A 27,551-nucleotide genomic window follows, 5' to 3' on the forward strand; every position below is an offset into this window, starting at 1 on the left:
AGCTCAGAATCAACAAAGTCCACATGCAAGAAGCACACCAGCCTGTGTGATCATGAGGTGTCGATAAGATCAGGTATCAGGCATCAAAGAACAAAAAATCATTTCATTGTGAATGAGGGGGAGTGTGGAGTGGGAACCCAAAGCCCATTTGTAGGCAACTGGACACCCCCTTCCAGAAGGGTCGCAGGGAGGAGACGAGCCAGTCAGGGTGCAGTGTAGCAACAATGAAACATGCAGCTTTCCTCTGGTTCTTTAATGCTTCCTTCCCTCCCACCCTCCATTCTCATGATCCCAATTCTTCCTTACAAATCCAGCTAGACCAGAGGATGTACACTGGTACAGGTAGGAACTGGAAACACAGGGAATCCAGGATGAATGATCCCTTTAGGACCAGTGCTGAGAGTGGTAATACAGGGGGGATGGAGGGAGGGTGGGGTAGAGAGAGTGAACCGATTACAAGGATCTACATATAACCTCCTCCCTGGGGGATGGACAACAGAAAAGTGGATGAAGGGAGATGGTGGACACTAAGATATGACAAAATAATAATTTATAAATTATCTAGGGTCCATTAGAGGGGGAGTGGGGAGGGGAAAATGAGCTCATGCCAGGGGCTTAGGTGGAGAGCAAGTGTTTTGAGAATGATGAGGGTAACGAATGTACAAATGTGCTTTATACAATTGATGTATGTATGGATTGTGTTAAGAGTTGTCTGAGCCCCCAATTAAATGATTTTTAAAAATACACCATCTGCCAACAGTAATTGGTTAGTATGCCACCTGACTGGCAGTTGCTCTGTTGTGTTTACTTTGTAAGGGTTGGTCAGTCTACTATGCAAATTGGGTACGTAGAACCACCCAATAGGATTAAGTGACCTCGTGGGGATTAGTCGATTACTATGAAAACTAAGTGACTGTGGTCTGTTCCGGGCTTTGGTCAGGTCATGGTTTAGTGAGAGGACCGTGATTGGAAGTTGACAAGAAGTGGTTCACAGGAGGGCCACCTGTACCGAGCTTAGACACTGGACAGCCATCCAGAATGGCCTGGAACAGAGAGCAGCCTTTGGATGTGGGGGCTCCACACTGAGAGTCTTGTCACCCAGAGATAGAGAGCTGTCACCCTGACGACAGCACAGGAGTGGGTAGCAGTATGTGGTAAACGGCAGGAGCATAGTGAGCCAGAAATGGCTGCAGCAAGATGAGCATTGAGAATCAGGAGACAGGTGCCAGCCTGCCAGCTGCAGGAGGCTTGCTGACCCACGGTGCAGGAGAAAGCTAAGTGTCTTCAGGCAGCAGGCTTGGTGACAGAGGGAAGCTAAAGAGCTGCCACCCTTGCCAGAGCCGTGTAGCAGCCAGCAGAAAGGCTGGAGGCATGGCCAGGAGAGGGCCACCGCAGTGAGCCCAGCCATGAAGAGGCAGAGCGCTGCATGGGTTGGAAGCTGCCCAGTTTGAAGAACTGTCTCCTGTCTCTTCTTGAATCGTATCTTGCTATGTACTCATTGATCCAGGCCCCACGCTGTAGCCTTTTACTTCCCTTTTGAACCATATAATTGTGCAGTTGGTCTGCTGGGCGGTGGATCCTCACACCCAGCTGAAAGGTAGAGAGTGGCGAAACAAAGAAAAGTCGAGGGTGGCAGGGGTGCTGGGTCAGAAGTGGCGAGAAGTTTCGTGAGTGGAAGCGTGTCTGACCTCCATTCCAGCTTTGGGGGATCCCGATGCTCATCCATCCTCATGGGCGTAGACCAAGTGTGACACTCTGCAAACATGGCCGCCCCAGGGCTGTCAGGGTCACCTGTCCTCCGTGGGGTTTCCAATGGCTGATTTCTCAGAAGTGCAGTGTTAGATCACCAGGCCTTTCTTCCCAGATGTCTCTCTAACCCAAACTCACTGCCATCCAGTCAGTTCCAACTCCCAGGACTTCCCCATGTGAATTTTCAAGACTGTAAATCTCTACAGGAGTAGAAAGTCTCATTTCTCCTGAGAAGCAGCTGGTGGTGGTTTCAAATTGCCAACCTTCAAGTCAGCAGTCCAATGTGTAACCACTACGCCACCAGGGCTCAAAATGCCAACCTTTTGGTAAACTCATTAATTGTTGACACCATCAGAGTGAATCGTTTATTGTTCATTCTTGTAAATAATAAAAGCATGAAAACAATGAATTACATGTTTCTGTGTCCATAAAAATCTCCATTTGCTGACTTCTAGAAGCTGTCTAGCTCCCTTCTTTTCTGAGTACCATCTGAATTTGATTTTCCAATAAGATAAAACAGTTGGATGTTCATCTGGGCTCAGCCCTATGACCATGAAAAGCAGACACCATTCTGTTACGGGTCTGTTAAAAACAAAGTCCAAACAGTATCTTTTTTAATTTGCTGGCAATGTTTATTTATAAAAAATCTGAGACAGTTGGAAAATTCTACTTTTACAGAAATTATTACTCCTCCTTCATATTATGTGATTAATTCTAATGGAACTTGAAATCCGTGAGCTTTAAATTGTAGAACTGTGAAAAGGCAAAATACCCTGAGCCTTAGGTGTTCGATGCTAGTTGCCTCCCTAGCCTATTCCTTTCTAATGTTGCCAAATCAACCATATAATGGCGTTCAGGAAAGCCATAGGAAAGTAGCGCTACAGCCTCGCCTTGCCCTCTAGAAGCCTTTAAATTAAAAAAAAAAAAGTGACCTCAAGGCATATCTTAGGGTTGAATTGAAAGCCTTAGCCCCTGCCTTGTGTGGACAGCTGGCCTACTCTGCTTCTAGTATTACCCATCAATCCTTTTTCAAAAACAAGCAAATGGTGGTCCTCCCTGGCTCACCCACACCTAACTGCAAAACGTGCCCTTATGAAATGGGTTTTTTGGGGTTTTTTTTTTACATTATTTTATTGGGGGCTCGTACAGCTAAGACCAGTAGGATAGTCACAAATATTCTTCCTTTAACACTGCTTATTTTGTAGAACGTTTCTATGTTGACATTGCATGTGGCCGCAGTAGTTTGAAAACACCTGTAAAATGTAACTTAAAGAGCCTTGCATTTTTAAAATTGTTCCTTGTGGTGCAGCGGTGAAGCACCTGACTGCTAATGACAGGCCAGTGATCTGAACTCTCAGCTGCTCTGTGGGAGACCGATGTGGCCATTTGCTTCTGTCACAATGGTGGCCTTGGGGACTGTGGGACAGTTCTACTCTGTCCCATAGGGTCACAGTCAGGCAGAGGCAACAGACCTGGGTGTGGGGTTTTACATGCTTTTCTTTTTCTAAAGGAAATATGGTCTGTGGAACTAGAGAAGGACAAATAACTCAACTTTAAAGTGGGAAAAGCATTTTCCAGGCACGTGGGCCCCCAGCCCTGACTCACACCCCTTTCCGCCTGCGCAGCAGGACACTTTCTTTAGTTACCGTAGGGGAAATATTATGACACTTCACCAGTGAAGACATTCAGCTCGCCAAGAAGCACAAGGAAAGATGCTCAAAATCATTAGCCAGCGTTGTTACTCAGTGCCCTCAAATCAACACCCACTCACAGCAACTGTAGGGAACAGAATAGACTGCTCCAGAAGGTTATCCAGGGTGCCCCTCTTTACAGAAGCAGACTGCCTCATTGTTCTCCTTGGGGAGGCTGGGGGGTTCAGATCACAGGTGTTTGGGGTTATTGGCCCAACATGTAACCCCTACACAATCAGGAGTCTGTGGCCATTGGGGAGATACAAAGCAAAACCACCAATGAGATGCCACCGACTCCTTTTAGAATGACTGTGCCCACTAAATCAGAAAGCAAATGGTGGGGGGGGGGGTGTGTTGGGAAACGGGAGCCCTCATCCACTGCCGGTGTGTGTGCAAAACAGTACAGCCGCTGTGGCACACAGTTTCACATGTGCTCAAAAGGTAACTCAGCAATCTCAATCCTAGGTGTATCCTCAGGAAGAAAGAGTCGAGGGGCATCCTCAGAAAGAAAGAGTCGAGGGGCATCCTCAGAAAGAAAGAGTTGAGGGGCATCCTCAGAAAGAGCGAAAGCAGGAATGCCAGCCACCTCTGTGCACTAGGGTTCACTGCAGCACTTTCCACAAGAACCCAGAAGGTGGAAACTAACCTGAAGTGTCCATCAACAGATGGGGTCTTATTATGGGGTATCATAAAGAGAAATGAAACCCTGACGCACGGCCACAGCGTGAATGAACGTTGGTATCATATACTGAGTGAATTGAGTCAGAAGCAAAAAAGCCAAATACTGTAGACCTCACTAATATGAAATAAAGATACATATAGAAGTCAGAGATTATTAATGGTTACCAAGGGTTAAAGGAATAGTGTTGCTTTCATCATTAAAAAGAACATTTCAAGATTTATCTTGAAGTACAATGCTATCTGTGATAGGATAATATCTATACAACTACAAGAAAGTCTGGTTAATAAACTATTATTCAAATATATATATCATCCACTAAAGCTACTGATGAAAAATATTGAAGAATTCTATGCATTTTCATCCTGAAATGCTATCAAGATGCATTGATAATTATTGGTGATTGGAATGCAAATGGTAGAAACAAAGAGGAAGGAATATTACTTGGACAATATGACCATGGTGATGAAGAGGGAGTTGGAGATCATGTGATAGAATTTTTCAAAACTAAAAAATTCTTTATTGCGCATACCTTTCTCAACAACATAAATGGCAACTGAATACATGGCACTCACCTGATGGAATACACAGAGATCAAATTGACTACATTTCTGAGAAGAGACTATGGGGAAGCTCAATATCAGCAGCCCGAAGAGGCAGAGGCTAACTGTGGATCAGATCAGCAATTGCTCTAAGTTCATCTTGAAGTGGAAGCAAATTAAAACAGTTCAATGTGAGCCAAAAATACAGTCTTGAGAATATCGCACCTGAATTTTGAGAACATCTCAAGAATAGAGGTGACACATTGAACAACGAATGACAGAAGACTTAACAGACTGCAGGATGGCATCGAGGATATTGTGTTCGACCAAGTTCACTAGAGAAACAAACCCAGGAACACTCGTGTATGTATAAGAAAGAGCTTTATATCAAAGAATAATTGTATATTATGAAAGCATACCAAGGGGGGGAAGGGAGACTCCGGATAGGGCAAGATATGACAAAATAACGATGTATAAATTACCAAGGGAACATGAGGGAGGGGGGAAAGAGGAGGGAGGGGGAAAAAAAAAAGAGGACCTGATGCAAGGGGCTTAAGTGGAGAGCAAATGCTTTGAGAATGATTGGGGCAGGGAATGTATGGATGTGCTTTATACAATTGATGTATGTATATGTATGGATTGTGATCAGAGTTGTATGAGTCCCTAACAAAATGTAAAAAAAGAAAAGAGAAAAAAATGATTAGGGCAAAGACTATACAGATGTGCTTGTAATTGATGTATGTATATGTATGAACAGTGGTAAGAGTTGTATGAGCCCCAATAAATTGTATGAGCCCCAATAAATAAAAAGAAAAAAAAAAGAAAGCATCCCAGCCCAGTCCAGATCAAGTCCGTCAGTCCAATATTAGCCCATATGTCATATACTAGTCTATAAATTCCTCTTCAGACTCACACAACACATTCAATGATGCCTAATGAAGGAAGCAACACAGGCCAGTGGGTGGAAAGTCTTGTGGATCCAGTGGCGATGGAAGCAGCTCAGTGCTGGCGTGGGTCTCCACATGGCTCCTCCAGCTCTCTGGGTTTCTCAACAGCAGGGCAGGGAAGGTAGAGAGAGAGAGAGAGTGGGTGTGGCCTCCATTGAGCCTCCGACTGAGGTCATCAAGCCGTGGCCTGACTGACAGGCTAAACGCCACCCCTTCACTCTTACTACCTTCAAGTTAGCAGGAGATTATGTTACTACCATAGACATTTATGTGAAAAGGAGAAAGAAAGAAAGAAAAGATCAAAGTGGAAGAGACTTTGAAACTTAGTCTTGGATGAGGAGTAGCTAAACAAATGGGAGAAATGATGAAGTAAAAGAACTGAACAGAAAAATTCAGAGGGAAACCGAAGGAGACAAAGTAGTATAGTGAAATGTACAAAGACCTGGATTAAAAGGAAGCGTGTGCTCAGCATATTTCAAGCTGACACAACTGAAGAAAACATTCAGCCTCAAGTTACAATATTGAAAGCTTCTGTGGGCAAAATATTGAATGATCCAGGGAGAATCAAACAGTGATGGAAGGAATACACAGAGTCACTTTACCAAAAAACCAACCTAAACCCAAACTCACTGCCATCGAGTTGATTCTGACTCATAGCAACCCTATGGGAAAAGGTAGAAGAGCCCCCGTGGGTTTCTGAGATTGTAATTCTTTGCTGGAGTAGAAAGCCGCACCTGTCTCTCCCAGGATGGCTGGTGGTTTTGCACTACTGATCTTGAGGTTGGCAGCCCAATGTGTAATCACTCTGCCACCAGAGCTGGTCAGTATTCAACTATTTCAAGAGGCAGCATATGATCAGGAACCAGTAGTGCTGAAGGAAGAAATCCAAGCTACACTGAAGGTGTTCACCAAAAAAAGGCTCCAGGAATTGACAGCCTACCTGCTGATGAAGCACTGGAAGCACTGACTTGACTGTTCCAAGATATTTGGGTGACAACTACTTGACCAATCAACTAGAAGAGTTTCCTGTTTGTACCCATTCCAAGAAAGGGGACCCAACAGAATATAGAAACGATTGAACAATTCATTAATATGCAAATAAAATTTGCTGGACACCACTCAACACCAGTTGCAGCAGCACATTGTCAGGGAGCTTCCAGAGCTTCAGGCTGGGTTCAGAAAAGGATGTGGAACAAGGGATATATTGCTGATGTCAGATGGATCTTGGCCTAACAGAGAATACCAGGCAGATGTTTACTTGTGTTTTATTGGCTAGGCCAAGGCAATCAACTGTGTGGGCCATAACAAACTATGGACAGCCTCGAGAAGACTGGGGACTCCTGAGTGCTTAAGTATGCTGATGCAGAACATGTACAAGAGGCAGTTGTTTTCATAGAACAAGAGAATACTGCATCGTTTAAAATCAGGAAAGAGGTGTCGGGGTTCTATCCTCTCACCCGATTTATTCCATCTGTATGCTGAGCAAATCATCAGAGAACCCGACTATGTGAAGAAGAACCTGACTCCAGGGTTGGAGACGGGCTGATTAAGAACCTGTGAGGAGACAACCTTGCCTGCTGAAAGTGAAGAGCGCTCGATGCACTTGTTAATGAAGATCAAGTATGGGTTACAACTCAATGTAAAGAAACCGCAAATCTTCACAACTGGACCAGTAGACAACGGCATCATGATAACTGGAGTAAAGATAGAAGTTGTCTAGGATTTCATCTGGCTTAACTCCATCATCACTGCTCATGAAAGCAGCTCTCGGGAAACAAACAGGAGTGCCTCGGGCGAACGTGCTGCCCAAGACCTGTTTAAAGTGTCGAAGAGCAGGGGTGCTACTTTGAGGACAGAGGACCGCGGCACTTTCAGTCCCTAGCAAAGCATAAAGAGGACAGAAACAGTAATTGATATCATTGCATTATCGTGTTGGCAAAGACTAGTTAAGTGCAGTGTGGTATCAGAAGAGCAAACGACTTTGTCTTGGAGAAAGTGCAGCCAGAACACTCCTTCCGAGGAAGGACGGCAAGACTTTGTCTGATGGACTTTGGACAAGTTCTCAGGAGAGACCACTCCCTGGAGAGGGGCACAACGAGGAAGGCTCTCTGAGCTGCATGGACACAGTGGCTGCCGCCATGGCCTCCAACATAACAATCGTTGGGAGGACGGTGCCAGCCCCAGCAGCGTTTCATTCTGTTGTAGACAATGTAGCTGTGGGTCAGAGCCAACTCAGCACCGCCCGCCACCATGGAGGGGGAGAGCACAGAGGGTGACATTGAGTGGTTGCGGTTTGGGGAGAGGACAGGCCAGCACACTGGTGGCACAACATGCCAATGAACTCGATGGTCACTGAGTTGTGAATGTGGAAGCAGATGTATTGGTGAATGTTTTGTTGTGAGAGAGAGAGATGTCAATTGCTTTGCCCTTCATCACGCTTCTCATTGTCCTTCCATCTGTAAAACCATCCTGTGTTGTTGTTAGTCCCGCCAGAGAGTGTAACCGAAGCTGAGCCGTGTGGCTGCCCCTTGGCCTCGAGAGGGTTTCTAAGCAGTACTCTTTTTTTTCTAAGCAGTACTCTTAATGGGAGCAGATCGCCAGGTCTTTCCGCACCACCAACTTTACGTTCACATTTGCGCCTCATGGTCACATACCCAGACACCGATGAGGCTCATGCACAGGTCCTAAATGAGAGCAGCAGGCTCGCTGGGAGAGCCCTCCCACCCGGGACAAATCAGCCTGGGCAGATCGTGCCGTTGGATCAAGGGAAGCAAGTCTGAGTTTGTGCTTGTGAAATCTCTAGCCATGTAAATGTTTCCCAGAAATATGTTTAAGTGTAAGAATTACAACTGGGCCAGATGTAGGACGTAGGCCACCAGTTTCGCAGACCAAGGCCCTTTGGGCTGGAGTACTCTGTGCGCTTCCTGGGTCCTTTGATGCGGGAAGAGCAAGCCTTGTGTATTACTAAGGGCCTGCTCTAATTGAGCTTGGCCACAAGTGAGGGCACGGCTTTGAGTGCTCCCTCAGCTGCGTGTTTTCAGAGGCCTTGCCTCAAGCAGAGAACGCACGTGGCTGCGAAGTGCCAAGTTGACTGTGAGCGTCTACGCAGAAGCCCCTCGGGAGAAAGACCTGGAGATCCGCTTCTGCAGAAGCACGGCTCCACGCTGACACCCGGGGGGGGGGGTCCCACGAGCCTCACGGCGCTCCTGGCTGGGACATCTGCGGCAACTGTCCTTCTGTCCCTGTCCTGTCCCCTCTTTGCTGGCTCTGTCTACATTAGATTGGCGGCGTAGCTCTTTCTGGACATGGGGGGCCCTCTGGCCCTGACTCATCCGCACTGCTACCAGCACAGCAGGAGACTTGATTTGGTCACCTACGAGAGGCCTCCCACCATCCTTTGAAGTTGACCTTTGAACTTCCCATTTGAATGATGACAGATCCTTGAAAGCCTTCTGCTGGGCTGGCCTCCCTCGGCTGACCTGACACCGGCCGGCTCCTGGAGAAGGGAGGCCATTCTCTCCTTCCCGCCGGCCGCCCCCTCCCTCTGCATCTCTTTTCTGTGCATCCCAGGCTTCTTACATAACATTGTGTCTGCTGTGGGGTCTAATCAACTCTCTCTGGTCTCTCCCCAGTACGGAAGAACCCCTCTCCACCTGGCAGCCAACAACGGGATTCTGGAAGTGGTCCGGTTCCTTTGTCTGACTGGTGCCAACGTGGAAGCGCTCACTTCTGTGAGTATTACCAGGGCACGCGTCGGAGAAAGCACCCCAAAGGCTGGCCTGGCTCCGGGGCAGGAGGGAGATGGTCTCGTTTGGCAACCGTGTTCTAGCTGCCTCCGAAAGCTGACGGGCTGCCAGTAAGCGGCCACTCGTCCGCCGCAGTTGCATCACCATTTGCCCCCACAAACCCCGTTGAATCTCTCGGCTCTGCTCTGCAGGAAAGCCTGCTGTTTCCACTGACCTCTCAGCGTCCCTGTTACACGCAGCAGTGCGCTGCATTCCTTGTTGCAGGTGTGGGTTTTCTGCCCCTAAGTGTCTCCGTGGGACTCCTGACACTGAGGGCCCTGCCCGCGTTTGGGGAGCAGCCAGGGTGACTCCGGCCGTGTGGGGAGCTGTGTTCAGACTTGCCGGGTCCCGTTTGGCACCGGAGCTTCTCTCGCTCGGCGAGGAAACGCAGCTGGGCTGTGAGCCCGTGGAATCAGCTGGAACCCCACGTCTTCAGTTCTCCCCACCCCTGTCCTAGAACCCCACAGAAGGACCGCTTTGAGTTGCCTTCCTTGGAATACTCAAAGGATGATGTCAGGTGTGGAAATACTGATCCATAACATATCAAGGGTTCGTGAGGGAGGACGCAGGTGGGAGAGAAGGCTTTGAAAATAATGATGGTGACATGTGCAAGCGTGCGTGACACACTGGGTGAAGGTATGGCTTGTGGTAAGAGATGTAAGAGCCCCCGATAAAAGTATTTTTTTTAAAAAAAGAAGAAATACTCAAAGGACAGGATGATGCCTAGTAAGACAAGGTTGCTGGGTTTTTTTTTTTTTTTGGTTGCTGGGTTTTTGTGGTTTGTTTGGTTTGGGTTTGTCCTGCCATGAACAATGTACTTTGAGTGTTTCTGACCCAACCATGGGCTTACTCGCCCCTGTGGCAAGACCAGGAAGTTCCTGAGACTCACAGACTAGAGTCTTTTTTTTTTTTAATTAAAAAAACATTTTATTGGGAGCTCTTACATCTCTTATCACAATCTATATACTCATCCATTGTGTCAAGCACATTTGTACATATGCTGCCATCATCATTTTCAAAGCATTTTCTTAGTACTTGAGCCCTTGATATCAACTCCACATTTTCCCCCTCCCAACCCCACCCACCTTCCCTCACAAACCCTTGATAAGTTATATTTTTATATAAGTTATGTAAAGAACCCTTTATAAGTTATATTTAATAATTATATTATTATTTTCATATCTTTCATCGTCCTCTGTCGCCCTTCACCTACTTTTCGGTTGTTCGTTCCCCTAGGAGGGGGTTATGGGTTGATCCTTGTGATCAAGTCCTCCTCTCCCCCCCCCCTTTCTCACCCTTCCTCCCCTAATCCTTCTTTCTGCCTTCCTTGTGCAGTGTTCAACTTCCACATGCATATTAGTCCTCAAAGTAACATCCTTGCCTTTCAGTACTCTAAAGAGGTTCTTGTGCAGCACATTTCCCAATGCAATGTGCCTTTTAATCTCTTGACTGCTGCTTCCATGAAAGGAAAGGGGGAAACTATAGAGACTGAAAATACCAGTGATTGTCAGGGGTGAGGGGCAAGGCGAGAGGTGAACTGGTGGAGCACAGGGCATTGAGAAACTGTTATTCTGTAGAACACTGGCCTGGTGGACATCTGGCCCTGTGCATGCGTGAAGACCCACAGGACTGTGGGACATGAAGAATGGCCCTTAATGTAAACTATGGACTTCAGTTAAAAATAATGAATCTATATACTTGTTCATTATAAGAGAAGCTGTGCATGGGGAAGGGAACATGAGGGGATTTTAAAAGTTTATGGAAATGGAAATAAGAGATAATGGATTTTTCCCCCACAAACTTTTTAAAGACTCCTTATATATGGGAACTCTACTTCCTGCAGAATTTGTGAAATAAACCTAATAAATTCTCTTTTTAAAAAGTCTATTAAAAATGAAATAAATAAGCCAGCAAGAAGAGTGCTGAAGATACTAGCTGACTCCTGCCGAAAAGAGCAGAGCAGGTTGGGGCCACTGAATTGTGGGAATGCCCAGGCTCAGCGGCCCCCCGGATTGGTCCAGTGAGCCTCTGTGGTCCATGTCCATCTCCCTCTGCCAGCGCTTTCTGACCTTCACCATGGCTCTTTGCAGCCACCCACCCCTCCGCCTCACAAAGGCCCTTCAGTAGTCTCACCCTTCGCATCTCCGGTGCTGTCCTTCCCACCACAGCAGAGGCACCCTTCCTGTTCACAAGGGGTGTTCCCACAGGTGCTGACAAGTCCGCCTCTTGGAACGGCACTCACGTGGGCACGCATTTATCCTTCTGTCAATAGGGAACAGGTCTGCGTTGCCAGGCACTGGGCTAAGTACAGGGACTAGAAGAAACACGTAAGCCCTTGGAGTCTAATGGGAGAGAGACTCGGCCCAAAGAGCCACAGCCGCAACTGCATTGCCACGAAGTGGGAAGCGTGTGAAGGGGAGGTACCTGGGTGCTGAGCGGGCTGGCATGGGCGTGGGGAGAGCTACCTGTAGGAGAACTATGGCACCGGAAGTGGGGAGGATGAGGAGGAGTCCTTAACTTGGCAAAGGTGTGAGCAGCCAGCCGAGGGCGCACCTTCCAGGCACTGAAGGAAGAGCGGCGGGTTGGCACGGCCTGGGCAGGCGCGCAGGATGAGCACAGAGGACTGGGCCGCGCTGGCTGTGCAGGCCTCTGGAGACACGGCAGAGACTGCGGTCTTGACATGCGGCGCGATGGGAAGTCAGTGACAGTGTTTACTAGGAGGTGATTCGATCTTAGGGATGTGAGGGACATCTTCGTCCTAGCGCTATTCAATAGGAATATGTGCACATAGGCCCTGCAAGTTGCTTAGAGGGGTAATGGTTACGCGTTCGACTGATCTGCAAAGTCAGCAATTCAAACCCCCAGCCAGCTGTTCCGTGGGAGAGCGATGGGCCTTTCCACTTCCGTAACTTCAGAAAGCAGAGGGGCAGTTCTCCCCTGTCCTGTAAGGGTCGCTGGGAATCAGCATTGGTTCAGTGTCAGTCAGTTTGGTTTCCGGAGTAGCCGCATTAGAGAAAAGAAAGATGCAGTTAACTTCAGCAATATTAAATGTAGCACAATATTCAAAATACATTAATGGGGTATTTCACATTGTCTGTTTTGAAGGTGCTCTGTTAGTATAGTAGGTTACGTATTGAGCTGCTGACCTTACGGTCAGCAGTTCGAATCCACCAGCTGCTTCACAGGAAAAAGGTGAGGCTGCCTACTTCAGTTTATATTTAAAGCCCCAGAAACCCAAAGTGGGAGTTCGACTCCACCCCACAGGGTGTGTATGAGTCAGAATCGGCCTGGTGGCGGGTTTTTGGGTGGGGTGGGTGGGAATTGGTTTTGTATGGCCATAACTGCAGAACCCACATAGGAGAGGAGAGCGGCTCCACAGGGTGCTCTTGGTGGTCATCTTTATGGAAACAGGCTGCGAAGGCTTCTCCTCCGAAGCTTTGTTGGATGGATTCAAACTGCCAACTTCTGGATTAACTGTTGAATATAAAACTTGCTTGTTCCACGTAAGGGCCTTTTTTTTATACTCTCCCCAAACCCAAACCAAACTCTCGGCCAGAGAGTCAGGGCGGAAGTGAATGGCCCTGAAGGTTTGCTAGACTGTAACTCTTTTCATCAGTAGAAAGCCTCCTCCTTCTCCCACAGAGCAGCTCCTGATTTCAAACTGCTGACCTTGTGGTTAGCAGCCCAACTTAGGCCTGCAGGGCTCCCTGATTTGTACTCGGTTTTGGAGGTTCAGAGCGTGGTTTTCCCGAACAGTATGCTTACCAGTCACATTTCTTGTGCTGAGGAGCCCACCCCGCACGGTGAGTGGGCAGCACGGGGTGTCTGCTCATTTGCACTCTCCATCATGTGAGCAGTGCTGTGCTTTCCAGGCCTTCACCTGCCCCTCAGCCTGACAGCGCCCTCTAGTGTTTATCTGCTCCCAAACATTCTCAAGATGAGGTGCTGCTTCTGTCTCCGTATCTCCCACTCCCTCCTCCACCTGCCTGCCTGTCTGCCACTCCACCTGACTCTCAGACCGGTCATCGGTCACCTCTTTTAGCTCTTTCCTCCTAGCCCGTTTACAAAAAAACCCCAAACACTCATTCCCCTCAAGTCAACGCTGACTCACAACAACTCCTTCTGGGTTTCTGAGACTAACTCTGTATGGGAGTAGAAAGCCCAGTCTTTCTTCCAAGGAGCTGCTGGCGGTTTCCAACTGCTGACCATGCGGATCGCAGCCCAATATGTAACCACAATACCACCGGGGCTCCTTCTAGTCCCTTTAAGGTTAAAATAAAACCTAAACTTTCAAACACTCTATACCTGGTGGATGCATAGTGTAGTGAATGTGAAGTAATACCAAATGCTTAAATATATTTGCTTTTTAAAGCACACACTTTCAAAACCCCACTCCAGTCAGGTCAAGAACTGGGACTTTGGCTGCTGCCCTAGATGCCTCCCACCCAGTATCCAGTCCACATTGCAGCTCTCCCCCACAGATATAACCCCACTATGAGGCTGTCAGCAATTGCTCCCCAGTGTTTCTTTATCGCCTTCTTCCTCAGTGGCTTCTTTTTTTAGGACTGTTTTAGATTAGCAGAAACACGGGGCAGAACGTACAGTGCATTCCCATATGCCCTCTCCTGCCCTCAGTTTCCCTGTTACTATCTTTATAGTCCTGCGGAACATTGCTTTCCCACTCACCATGCAACATTACCATTAACTCAGCGGTCCCCGGGTACTGTGGTCAGTGCGTCAGTGTGCACTTGTCTGCTAATGGCAAGGTCAGCAGTTCAAACCCACCAGCTTTCCTTAAGAGAAAGACGAGGCTGTCTGTTCATGTAAAGACTGACAGCCTCCGAAACGACGTAGGGTCAAGATAAGTTGCAATCTACTTGTTAACAGTGGCCTTGGTGGTTTTTCCTTAGAGTGGTACCTGGAGGTTTAGTGGTTATGCATTAGGCTGCGTGAGGTCAGCAGTTCAAAACCACCGCAAGGAAGAAAGGTGCGGCTTTCTACCCCCATAAAGAATTACGGTCCAGCAAACCCACAGGGGCATTTCTACTCTCTCCTACAGGTTTGCTGTGAGTTCGCATCAACTCGATGGCAGTGAGTTTGGTGCTGGGGGTTTCCTTTTTGACAGATTCCTGGTTGTGTGTTTGGTGGGAAACCCAAAGGGTAAGCCACTCAGCCTTCTCTGAGGGGACAATGTGGCCGTCTGTTTCAGTAGAGATGAGCGGCTTAGGAGCCCCATGGAGCAGGTCTTCTCCATCCTGTGGAGTCACTCGGCGTTGGAACTGACTCGACAGGAATGGGTTTGGTTTCATCAGGCACGGATAATATCAGGAGGCACAGAGCCCTGGTGGTTACTCGTCGGGCTGCAATTTGCATGGTCACCAGTTCAAAACCACCAGCAGCTCCGCAAGAGAAAGACTGGGCCTTCGCCTCCAGTAAACAGTCACGGTGTGGGGGCTCGCAGCGCTGACTGGGTGGCAGTGAGTCACTAGTAATGTTAGTGGCAGGAAAGCGGTGTGATATTCCCCCTTCCCATCCTTCCGTAGTCACACTCAGGCCCCAGAAATTTCCTCTGGCTCAGCCCCTCCACTGTCCATCATGTGACCCTGAGGGTCTGGCGATCACGTTGCCTTTCATGCTTAGTTCAGACTGCCTGCTGACTTCTCCAAGGCAGAGCCTCAGTCGTGGTTGTACTCAGTTCTCAGTTCATCCCCATCTTGTCTCCCACACTCCCCCCACCCCCTACCCACCACTACCAAGAGACTGTTTCTCACACAGCAGCCGGCAGGGTAGTTAAAGGACGAGTCAGATCATGTCCCTGCCCTGCTCAGTCTCTGGCAACTTCCGATCCCTCCTTCGGAAGAGGACTTATATGCCCCTAAAGATCTTGCCCTCCCTCTGCCAGCCTGACCTGTCTCTTTGTCGGCCTCTCCGACACTTATTCTTCCTGCACCAGCCACGAAAGCTTCCGTCTTATTCGTCACGCGTGGCAGCCACCCTGTTGCCTCACGGCCTTTGCACTTGCTGTTCTTCAGCATGAACTGTTCTCGCCCCAGATATCCAAACGACTCACTCGCGTCTCTCCTCAGGTCTTGACAGAAATATTACCTTCGCAGGGAGGTCTTCAACGCACCACGTTCCTCTTCCTCCACCGCCACTGTCACCCGGACCGCTCGCAGCTTTGCTGCCCTGGGTGTCACCACCAGACAGATAAAATAATGTGCGATTGATTTTATGCGTGTTTCTTATCTGTCCCTTCTGGTTTGGTACATTCTTTGTGAATTAATATTTTGTTGATCTTGTTTATTTCCATAGCCCTGGTGGCATAGTAGGTAAGCACTGGGCTGCTAACCACAAGGTCAGCAGTTTGAAACCACCAGCTGCTCCATAGGAAAGCAGTGGGGTTTTATGTTCCTGTAAAGCTACACTCTTAGAAACCCACAGGGGCAATTCTACCCTGCCCTACAGGGTCACTGTGAGTTAGAATCTACTCGGTGGCTCAGCCGTGAGCTTGGGTGCTTTGTTTTATTTTCCAGCCCGGCCACTGGTATGTACCAGTTGCTCAATAATAGCTTGTGAGATGAATGAATGAATGAATGGAGCACAGTACAGGTGTAATGTAACCTTTGATGAATGGATGCTCAATGGGCCAACCCTTACAATTCTGCAGGTGAAAAAACATGTACTATTTAGCCCCAACCTGTCTGTAAAATGTGAAAGGTACTGTACACCTCCGTTCAGAGTATCTTCTCATTAGCCAGCTACCACTGTGTCAGTTCTGACCCATAGCAACCCTGCAGGGTCAGAGTGGTCCTGCTTCCAGTTTTGGAGGCTGGCAGTCTGTGTGGGAGCAGAAAGCCTCATCTTTCTCCCATGGAGCAGCTGATGGCTTGGAACCACTGACCTCGCAGTTAAGCAGCCCAATGCTTACCCCATCCCCCACCATCACCCAGTGTCATCCAGTTGATTCCAATTCATAGCAACCCTATAGGACACGTACCTCACTGTGTCACCAGGGCCCCTAGTTGGTTTCCCTGTCATTGCCACCCAGTTGGAACCCCATCATGTTACTGTGACGCATGTGTCACCAGAAGAGCAGCTGACAAGAGCAGGGTGTCTTTGCTAGCTGGCCCAGGTGGTCACATGGGGTCTCCGGCTTGTGGAACTTCATGAGTCAAAGTGCCTTCTGTCCTGTCAGTGTGTTTGCACATGCACTGCTGCCACCCGGAGAGCCCCTGTGGAGAGAGAGCCTGGCAATGCAGGTGTGAGGCGATCCCCCCTCCACCAGGGGGCGCCTGGAGAAAAGCCAAGTGCCTTCCTTCTTTAGGACTTGTTGGGAGTGAGTTGTTTGTTTTGTTTTGGGAGGGCTGTTTTTGCCCTTTTAAAAGTAACTTTTATTTCTTTGGAAAATTACTTTTCATCTTTGGGAACTTTATTGATCTCCAGAACCACACACACCGACAGCCCCAGAGCGTCCGTGTCCTGGTGGGTGGCATGGGGACAGTTTCCCAAGGGGACGCTCTGAGGGCTTGTTCGTGTCGACGCTAGGAACTTAGGAGGCGCTTGATTACTGCTTCTACTAGTATTCCTCTTCCTGGGTTCAAAGACTAAATGAATTCGTTTGTATGAAACCACAGCCCTGGGGAGATTCACTATTTTAAAAGCAAGTCCCAAAGTTCTGGGCAACCGTATTTCCTCCCTCTATGTTCACTGAAAACCTTTAGCGCAAACCTGAGCCTGTTCTGTAACGTGCACAGTGAAGACCAGTACAGTACGCAGCATCCGTGAGTGCTGACGCCCTGGGTTCACTCGCGCTGACTTGAGTCTGGCATGGGATGCCAGCCCTAATTGACTGCCTAATTGGAGAGAGGCTCAGACATGGAGGCCCCAGCTGGCTAACGCGGCGGCAGAGCCTTGCCGAAAGCCTGCGGGCCCACGATGCGCCTCCCATTGAACCGCAAAGCAGCTGTGCTCAGTCCTTTCCTGCCCTGGACGCCCTGTTCTGGACAGCTGAATGGGATCGGAATCACACTGATCGCCAAGCAATTGGGAACACACTCGTTTGGTCTAGGTTAATTGCTTCTGACGCCTGTTCGGCTTGTTTGGGCCTCGGATGGATGGAATTGGAACATGCCACACAATCCGTTCTTGCAGAGAAAAGAACTGATCCCTTCTCTCCCGCAGGATGGAAAGACTGCAGAAGACCTCGCTAAGTCGGAGCAGCATGAACATGTAGCTGGTCTCCTGGCAAGACTCCGAAAAGTGAGAAACCCTTTTTATTATTTGAAATTCTCTGCCCGTTTTCATGAGGAAATGGCTCCGCTTTTTTCCCTGTAGACACTTAAAACCAACAAAATGAGGCTCTTTGGATACATGGCCTTTCTACAAAGCAGCTGGTGTCCCTGTGCCGTGATTTGCATGTCAATTTATTCAAGTGCATAAGGAACCTATCAAGTTTCTTCTGAGTGTACATTTGGGCGTCATTTGCCCTCTTTCTTTTCAATTGCTGTAGCTGAATCTCCTTCCGCCTGATCTGAGCACCCACCCTCCTCACCCCAACCCCAAACTCCCCAGAAAGTAGGAAGCTGCTTCTTAAAGTCTTGAGTGCCTAGAATGACCATTTATCAGCTTCCCAACCTTGAGGTGAGGTCCGAAGAAGCATCGCAAAGACCAGTCAAGGCCATGTCCTCTTCCCAAGGAGCCCTGGTGGTGCTGTGGGTTAAGTGTTGTGCTGCTAGCCGCAGGATCAGTGCTTCAAACCCACCGGCCTCTGGCTCCACAGGAGAACGACGAGGCTGTCTTGCTCCTGTAAAAATTAAGGGTCTCAGAAAGCTGACTCCGTGGCAGATTTGGTAGCTTTTGGTTTTGTTTTATTTCTTTACTTTCTCTGACTGTGGACCCTTCCTAGTCCACATCGAAGCAGTTTGTATCCAGTGATTTGGGATTGCGAGGGTGCTTCAAAATGTTTGTCGACAGATTCTGTCATCTTTTATTTACATTCTTCCACAAATGCTTTGATGCCCCACCGTAGTCCTACCCCAGTGAAGTAAAAGACGAAAGGTGGGTGGGAAGGCAGGAAGGAAAGAAAAGCAACTTGATGCACAAAGCTGTTCATTGTAGTGTGATTTATAACATAGTAATCAATACGAGAAACATCACCTACCTCCAGCGAGGCCTAGTGAACTGCAGTAAGGTTGTGGGATAGATTGGTTTGAGCTATCGAGCTAATGCCTGAGGTGCCTTTGGGGCTTGAAAGCAGAAAGAACTCGTGCATGCATCATAATCCCTGTTATGCTTTTAAGAAATGTATAAATGATGTAAGGGCCTACCAACATACTAACAGTGCTGCCTTTGAATTTTACTATCACGGTGCTTTAATGTCTGCTTTAAGCCTTACTGTATTTCGCACATTTTCTATAATAATATAATCATGTAATAAGCCTTGGAATGTAAAATTAAAAGAAATAAAAATATAATTCAGTATTTTAAGGATCCATTGCAAAAAGCATTATCCAAATTATGCTTCTGGTTTCCCACCAAGGCCCTGCCTTCTCTTTACTTACAAGACTGGCCTGGAGTGGGGGGGTGGGGTGGGGGCATGGTGGCATCTTAACTCTCATGCTCTCTCAGAGTGTACATGTCCACGGTGGGTCCATGACTTTGGTGAGTATGTGTGGGGAGAGTAGGACACCAAATAGACGGATTTCTTTTGCACGGAACACAGATTTTGGAAAGGCTCATTTTTTCAAAACTTGTATGCGTATTTAAAACTTCCAGCAAGGAACCTGAGCTGGATATTGTCAAGGATAATTCATTCTCATCCCATGGTGCCAGGGATTATAATCTCTGTTTCCTTTTGGAAACTCCAAGAAGAGGCAGGGCTGTGACAATCCCGCAGACCGGGCTTGCTTTGAAAGGAAAGATCGCAGGCCTGCTGTTTTCCAGGGAACCCTGATGGAGCAGTGGTTGAAGTGTGCAGCTGCTTCCCGGAAGGTTGGGAGTTCCACCTTAGTAGCCTTTCCAGAGTAGAAAAATGAGGCAGTCTGTTACCAGAAAGACGGACGGCCTTGGAGTCCGACAGGGCAGTTCTGCTCTGGTCTAGAAGGCCGCTAGTAGCTGGGTTTACTGTTGGAATGTTTTCTGTTAAGTTACCAGAATTGAGAGACGAATTTGGACTGCAAACATGAAGGAATCTCTTTCTGTTTTTAAAAAGAAGATAAAAGCCCAAAAGTCATGGCTTCCAAAAGTTTTGCACAAAGTTACTCCATTTTACAGTTCTCTTACTTGAACAGAGAGTTTCAGCCAGGGGAAATCCAATGCCGAGCGTAATGGGCTTGGAGGCCCCTGTTCACAGCTTCCACCCTCTGTGAAATTCTGTCGTTGGGAATGATACACCTGGGCATAGAATTTATAAATATTATTCCCAAAAGTCAAAGAACAGGTGTTATTTTGAATTATCCATTATAGTATCCATCAGTAGTAAAGACAAGCAAAAATAAAATCTGGTTTTTCCACAATAATCATGAATATTTTACTGTTTATTATTAAATCTCTATCACAGCCCAATGGTAGACAGAAATTCATTATTAAGGAGCCGTCAAGGGCTATTTTGACAAACTTAACACCCATCCAACCACATAAACACGCTGGACCAGGTATTCTCAGGTTTCCAGAAGTCCACAAAGAATGATGTAAACCCACCTCCATTCCCCAGCATCTGGTTAAATATGCACCATTGTCACTGAATGTCAGAATTGTTCCTTCCCAGTGTCCGGCAGCTGTCACTCAGCTGGCATGATGGCAGCATTCCCCAAGCCTACGACATCTGTGCTCTGGAAAATCTGACTGCCACGTTCTTTCTTGACTTGGACTGCTGGTCTCCGTCCCACACGCCCTTAGACAGCGCTGACAGGAGAGCGCAGAGCCGGTTCGTCTTTAAGTGAGAAAGCAGCGGCAAAGCCATCACTCCCCATAGCCGTCTGTCGCCTCAGGAAACGGCCCTTCTCCAAAAGATTGATAAGAGTTTTTGCTGCTTGGCGCACTGTTTGGCTGTTCAATCTTGTGCGGAGGGGTGCTTTTAACAACTGTGGAAACACAAAGGGAGCGCACTGAGCCATTGCCAGGGTCGGATTTGGGAGGCTTGAGCGCTTCTCTTCCTTGGGCTATTTCTCGAATCCCCTGCACTGTGCTTAGATTATTTTTATAGCTGAACAAGCAGCCGCTTCCTGTGAGAGTAGAGTTGAAGGGCACCTGACGACCAAGGTGGAAGTCTGCATTAATGCCAGGCTAGTTGGACACTGGTCTCTGTGTGGAATATCCCTTATTTCCTTCCATTAATTTGCACCTCTGTTTGTGGTGCCTAGATTTTTTAATAGAACAGTAAGAAAAAGGAAATTATAGTGAATCACGTTCTGCATGATCCTGTGATTTTTTTTCTCTAAAGGAGAAATTACAAAGGTCCAGGCAATGGGTTACTTTAAGTGCTGAAAGGGCTCCATCCCTTCTGGAGGCCCCAAAGGCTTTCCTCTCTCCGTTGCTTTGGAAGGCAAAATAGAGGGGAGCCTCTGAGCCTATAGACTCAGCAATCAGATGACCTTAGTTCCAGATCCCAACTGTCGCCGTGTAGGCCGGCTTGACTAGAGAAACAAATTCAGTGACATCACATATGTGTAAGAAAGCGCTTTCTATCAAGAAAACGTCCCAGCCCAGTCCAGCTCAAATTCATAAATCCAATACTAGTCCCCAAGTCCCTCTTCAGACTCACGCAGCCACAGGAAACAGGCATATCACAGGTTAGAGGTGCAGAGTCTTGTGGACCCAAGGGTGATAGACACTTCCAGGGTCCCTGGCAGCAACCAGGGTCAGCCAGGGGAAAGGGAAAGGCAGGGGGGGGCGGTTTCCCAGGGCCCTCCTTAAGAGAAAGCCATGCCCTCAAGGAGGCACCATCAGGCTATGGCCTGACTGACAGGTTAAACATCACCCCTACACTTTTATAGATCTTCAAGTTGACGTGAAATTATGTAACTACCATAGTCGCCTTCTAGTTGGACTCTTCAATGGCTCTGCTCTACCTCTGCTCTGGTAGGTGGCGTGAGAATAGTGCTACCTAACCTGATGACCTGAGACTTGGATTGGTTGGAGGGAATGACGTCCTCTGAACCAGGTGTGCACTGCTCTGTGATTATCCTGCAGCCCACCCTCTGAGTGTCAGGAAAACATGCTCGTGCCTCTGTGTTGCCTTTCCTGGGCTAGAGTCCCCAGGAGCAATTGTTAGGCCGTCACCAGTCGTGGCTCTGGCAAGGTACCCTGGAGAATCATTCATAATCATTTGCTTCAGGGCTAAAAATTACAAATCCATGCTTTCGGTGCTCTGGCAAGGGGCACGGGGCTTCTTTGGTTCAGGTTCCCAATGAGCCCCGAGGGGAGTGCCTTCCACATCAGACCAGAGGCTCCTTTTTCGCCGCATCCATGTGATGCTGCACATCACCATAACCTTGGGCAGCTGAGCCATCCGAGTACCTAGCTCCCGGCAGTGTCATCTTCTAGAACCCAAGTTCAGTGAGCCATTTCCTTTTTCTCACACCTCTAAACTTTAGCTCCCCGGGTTTACCAAAATGGGAGAGATTGTCTGCCCAGCGGTTCTAATCTCATTCTGTCTATTTCTGAGCACAAGTCCCCAACGTAAACAACTGTGTGGCACGTAGGGACACTGGTACTGGAATCTAGTTATTGAAAATGGTGGCGGTGTCACGGTTGCGTCCCTGGAGAAAGCAGGCCCTGCAGAGCAAGCCGAGGAAATGCATCTCTTTCAAATCCGACTCTGACCCGATGGTGGAAGAGACGGCTCACAGCCATTGGCAGTGATGGGGGCTTGATGCCTGGCCCGTGATGGCAGCACCATGCACAATGCAGCAGAATGCTTCCCTGGCCCTCGGTATCTGGCTGTGTGGTCCACGCAGAGGATTTTCCTTGGCGGAGTTGGGGAAGTGGATCACCCACCTTGCCCCTCTTAGTCCATCTTCATCAGGAAGTGCCGTTGGGAGCTGCTCCGCATCGGAGCAACACCACGGCAGATGAGTGGAGGCTGTGCGGAAGGTATTTGGGCCAGGTCTCTCACAGGAGAGGCGAGAAGTCTGCCTCTGCACCATCACCCGTTTCCTTTCAATGCCACGTCCCCTCGGTAGTTTTTAATGCTTTGTACCAGGCGACTGCCATCACGTGGGTGAGTGAGCTTTCTGCCCTCTCTGTTGTTCAGCAGCCAAGGTCATGGCATGCTCTCCCTTGTGCACTGTGAAAACCAAACAACACCTCCTAGATCCAGGTGCTGCCACCCCCAGGAAGACCCCTCTGCACACAGACCCCAAGCATTCATAGGAGAAAGCTTGCATTTGCGACAGCTGTAGGTGTTAGCTGTAAATTGCTTCATTTGGTTTCCAAGTGGGTTACACAGCAGAAGAGAATTTGCTGTTCCACCCTGGATCTACGGAGTCAGAAGCTCTTTGATTTTTCATTTTTAAATCATTTTATTGAGAGCGCTTACAGTACCAGCGTTCCGTAAATCAATGATCAAGCATAATTGTACAATTGCTACTGCAATCCGTTTCAAAACATTTAGAAGCTGTCTTTTAAACCAGATCTGTGGGTATTCTCCGCCTCCCCGGCCCCCCAAGACGCGTATTGTATTTCAGGTGAAAGTTTACACAGCAAATTAGTTTTCTGCTCAACAAGCTCCCTACGCACTGGCCCTTTGGACATCACGGGGAAGCTCTCCATTTCCTCCTTGGGTTTCCTGTTTCCCTCTGTCTCCTTCCCCTGCCCCTTGCCACCTTCTTATCTTTGCTGTGGGGAGATGTTGCCTCTTTGATCTCTTACAGGTCATTGTTTGAAGCCCTGCACTGCTCTCTCCTGTGGCATAGGCCAGGGCTGGATTTGACCAAAAGGTGCCCTCTGCTCCAAAGTGGAAGGTTCTCTGGACCACTCCTCCTCTGCACTGATTACCGTATATACTCGAATATAAGCCAACCAGAGTATAAGCCAAGGTACCTAATTATTACCTGGGAAACCAGAAAAACTGACTGACTCGACTATAAGCCTAGGGTGGGAAATGCAGGATGTGAATTAACACAGAGACCAGAGGGGAAAGACGGAGCACAGCCACAGACACATCCTTACCAGTTCAGCTGCCGGCATAAGTGAATCACTATGGGTGCTTCTGCGAATTGGGACCGTCCACGTCATAGGCCGGCTCTGATTGGTTATATGTGAGTAAACAAACATTCAAAGCCCAGTTTTTGTGCTGAAAAACTCAGCTTATACACAAGTATATACGGTATTCTTTCTCCTTTGCTCCGGATGGGAAGAGACCGGCAGTGGGATCTTAGAGGGCCACCCCCAAGCGTTGAAGACCCCACATGTTCTTCACCAAAGTAGGATGTAGCAAATTATCTTTATGAACTCTGTTCTGCCTGTTGACCTAGATGCCCCTCAAGACGATGGTCCTCAGCCCTCAAGTTCCTGTATAAGTATAGGGTTGTATCTAAGATGTTTCTAGAACTGTGTCTCTATGTGCTCTTATACATGTTGGATGCACTTACAAATAGTTATGCAGAAATGTCCACAGCTCTACCTAGAGATCCATGTGGGTATACTCCTGTGTGACCTCTCATAACTATTTAGCATACATATCGACTTTTGTGTTCATTCACAAGTTGTTGTTTGCCATTACTGTTGTTGCAGGATTGTCTTCTAGAATTTACAGTAAGGCACTTCATTCTTGCCTAGTGTGCTGCTGACTTCCCGCATGGTGTGCAATGCCTTTTCCTTCACCCAAATTCATACCTTTCCCTAACTACTCAGTGCTTCTCTCTCCTGCCCTCCTTTCCCACCTCCTCCCTGGTAAATAATATGCAAATCCATCCATCTTGTCAGCTGCTTCACAGAGTCTTATGCTGTTTCTAGCTCCGGGGTTATAAGGAAGTGCCATGCTGTTTCCCACAGCCCTTATACCATCACAGATTTCCTCCTTCTTATGGGCCATTGTGCATCGGAATCACCTTGAAGACAGCGAGTCTGAACTTGTTCTGAGTGATACGTAAGACTCACCTAGGAGCTTGCTAAGATGTAGTTACTGGTCCAGCATATCTGGGGTGCCAAAGCAAAGTCTCAGCAGAGGTCATACGGCAGTGAGTTCCTTCAAAGCCCTGGTTGCTAAGAACTGCCTAAGAACATATTTTAAAATGGGTTTTCCTTAGAGAAGTCTCGTAGGCTGGGTTCTCTAGAGAAACAAAACAACTGAGCTATATATAAGTATGATACTTATACCAAGGAAATGGCTCACATATTTGTAGCAGGCAAGTCTAGTTCAAGTCTATGCAAATTCCAAGTCCATGGGTCCAAGCTGGAGACTCCTCTTGAATCTGTAGCTTTTGGGGGTTGGTAAACCCAACATTTGCAGGAAGACCATGAGTCAGTGGCTCCAGAGGCAGGTGGATCAAAGGTTAGCAGGTCAGGTTCCTGAGTGGAGAGGCAGATGTATCCAAGGACGGCAGGTAGATGGCAGGCTGATGGTGGCTTTGCTACAGTGTCTACTTATGTAGGAAGTAGGCCACACCCCCGAGGAAATGTCCTTTGAATTTCAACAGAGCAATAACAGAGTTGCACTCCGCCATAGTCATTTTACAAATCATTGACTGCTTAACACAGGTCCCATTAGGGAGTTGATTACATGGATTACAAAGTGAGTTAGTCTGGGTAGACTAGCGCAGGGGTCCTCAAACTTTTAAAACAGGGGGCCAGTTCACTGTCCCTCAGACCCATTGGAGGGCAGGACTATAGTTTTTAAAAACTATGAACAAATTCCTATGCATACTGCACATATCTTATTTTGAAGTAAAAAAACAAACGGGACAGAAACACCCAGTGGGCTGGATAAATGTCCTGGGCAGGCTGCATGTGGCCCACGGGCCGTAGTTTGAGGATGCCTGCACTAGAGAAACAAATTCATAAACATGCATATGTATATAAAGGAGAGGTTTATGTACAAGAGGAATTCAACATTGAGAAAATAGTCCAAGGCCATAAGTCTGATAACAATCGATAAAATCCTCTTCAGACACAGGAAACACATGCAATGAAGCCAAATGCAGGATGATCACAAGCCAGTGGGTAGAGAGTCTTTGGGTCCAGTGGCGTTGTAAGCATCTCGGTGCCAGCAGGGGTCTCTCTGTGGCTTCTCCAGCTTCTGAGTCTGGTTGTATCCATGTGGCTTGTCTTTGCAATGTCTCCCAGAAAGTAGCAGAGGGAGAGAAGTGTCTTCCACCTCCAAGGAGGAAGTTCCAGATTTCCCAGAATTCTCAGGAGAACGCAATGCCCACACAAAATCTCATTGGCTATCTCCAGATTGACAGGCTAGACTCCACCCCTACACTCTTAATCCTCAAACTGACACCAGATTAGGTGACTACCACACAGTTACATCTTTTGGTGTACAGGCCCTTAACTGTCAAACCACTGAGGATTCTGGCCGAGCCGAGGTGCCACAAACCTAACTGTGACAGGAAGCAATGGAGGTTAGTCTTGCAGAATGACCCGGAGTCAGCTCGTGTGCCTGCCCCTGTGGAAGACGGCAGCACAGCAAAGCGAGGTGAGGTCAGGGGAAAGAGGACCTTCGAGCCAGTGCACTAAAGAGACTTCGTCTGCTTCCGTAGTGCAGAGGAGGGGGAGGTTGGCCGGGGCTGAGCCCAGAACTCCTGGGAGGATGCAGATGGGTGACCCTGAGCTGACCTCACTCATCAGAGACGGCAGCCATAGTGGAACTCTTTCCACCACAGGTATTGGAAAATACCGCAAGCCTGTTTGGTCTCTGGTTTTGTGGAGAGCTGGTTGAGCGGTGCTCAAGTGCTGTGGCAGGACAGGGGCTTCTGGACGACCCACGGCTCTACCCTGAGTCGCAGGTACAAGCGAGGCTGCTGCTTTCCCGACGCCGGGCTCTCTGCTGGAGCCCCAGTGGCGCAGTGGCCGCACGTTAGGTTGCTAACCGCAAGGTCTCCTGGGTTCCCACCGGCCGCCCCTCAGGAGAAGGGCTGGGCTTGCTACTCCCACAGTTCCAGGCTGAGGACCCCAGGGGGCAGTCCTGCCCTGTGGGGTCACCGTGAGTCCGAATCAGCGCACATGGCAGTGAGTTTGGTTGGGCTTTGGTGCTGACTGCCACCGCTAAGCCAAAGCCCCTGCAGCCCTCTACACATGCCCGGGAGCTGCCGTTCGTTGGGCAGACCAACTGCCCTTCTCATAGGGAAAGGAAATGGTTCTGTTAGGGCAGGCGTGGGGAGGGGCGAGGTAGTTTTTGCATCAGAATCCATTTTTACTTGTTTTGTTACTGCAAATCCCATGTCTTCATTTTAAAATCTGAGTTTCCATGGGAAACTATGCTTGGGGAGTTAGCTTATTTTGTTTGCTTTTCTAATCACATTTTCCCAAAACCACTGTTAAAACGAGCTAGCTCTCCCATAGCCTAGGCGATGGAAGAAGTGTGTCCAGGAATATTCTGAAGAATCGGTCCGGGTTGGGAGTCTGCCCAGAATGAAAGGTTCACCACAAATAAACTGACTGCATCTGCATCGTGAAGAGCGGCGCGCCCACCCTGCTCCTGCACACGTGGCAGCCACAGCACCTCCGCTGGCTGCTCGTGCCCGGCTTTCCCAGATGTGGACAGCCCTCCCTGTTGGCGGCAGGTGTCCTTTCCTGGTGACACCAGGGAGCAAGAAACCAACCAGCTGCAAGAGACGCTGAAGACGCAGAGATTGCTCAGGGCTCCCAAGCACAATGGAGTTAGCAAATGCTTTCGCTCACTCATTCATCCAAGCAGTCCTTTCAGACATCTTCCTGGAGTCTTCCCATGTGACGGGACTGATTGGCACATGGGGGTGGCAGGGAGAGAGGAAAGCAAACAGAAGTGGACAGACCCAGACCATAACCAAAGAAAGAAAGTGTCAGCTAGAGTGAATTGGAAGATACCCTGATGGTGATGCTGTTGGGCTATTAACTACCAGGTTGGCAGTTCAAAGCCACCAGCTGCTTCATAGGAGAAATGAGGCTGCTCACCCATCAAATGTTGCGGCCTCAAGAACCCACAGGGCCAGCTCCACCTGCCCTATAGGGATTAC

General features: G+C 48.4%; 1 protein-coding gene across 3 annotated transcripts in view; it reads left to right on the plus strand.

The window, feature by feature from the left end:
* Positions 1–27,551, plus strand: part of DAPK1 (death associated protein kinase 1) — a 226,854-nt gene that overhangs the window by 166,327 nt on the left and 32,976 nt on the right. For 2 of the 3 annotated variants that reach the window (XM_075550701.1, XM_075550702.1), the window contains 2 exons: positions 9,241–9,339; positions 17,575–17,652. In XM_075550701.1, coding sequence (XP_075406816.1) covers positions 9,241–9,339; positions 17,575–17,652 — 177 coding nt within the window. Of the gene's footprint in view, positions 1–9,240; positions 9,340–11,353; positions 11,357–17,574; positions 17,653–27,551 lie in introns of all 3 variants that reach the window. The other variant, XM_075550704.1, reaches the window with a different exon arrangement.

Source organism: Tenrec ecaudatus, chromosome 5 (genome assembly GCF_050624435.1).
Source record: "Tenrec ecaudatus isolate mTenEca1 chromosome 5, mTenEca1.hap1, whole genome shotgun sequence".
Lineage (NCBI taxonomy): Eukaryota > Metazoa > Chordata > Mammalia > Afrosoricida > Tenrecidae > Tenrec > Tenrec ecaudatus.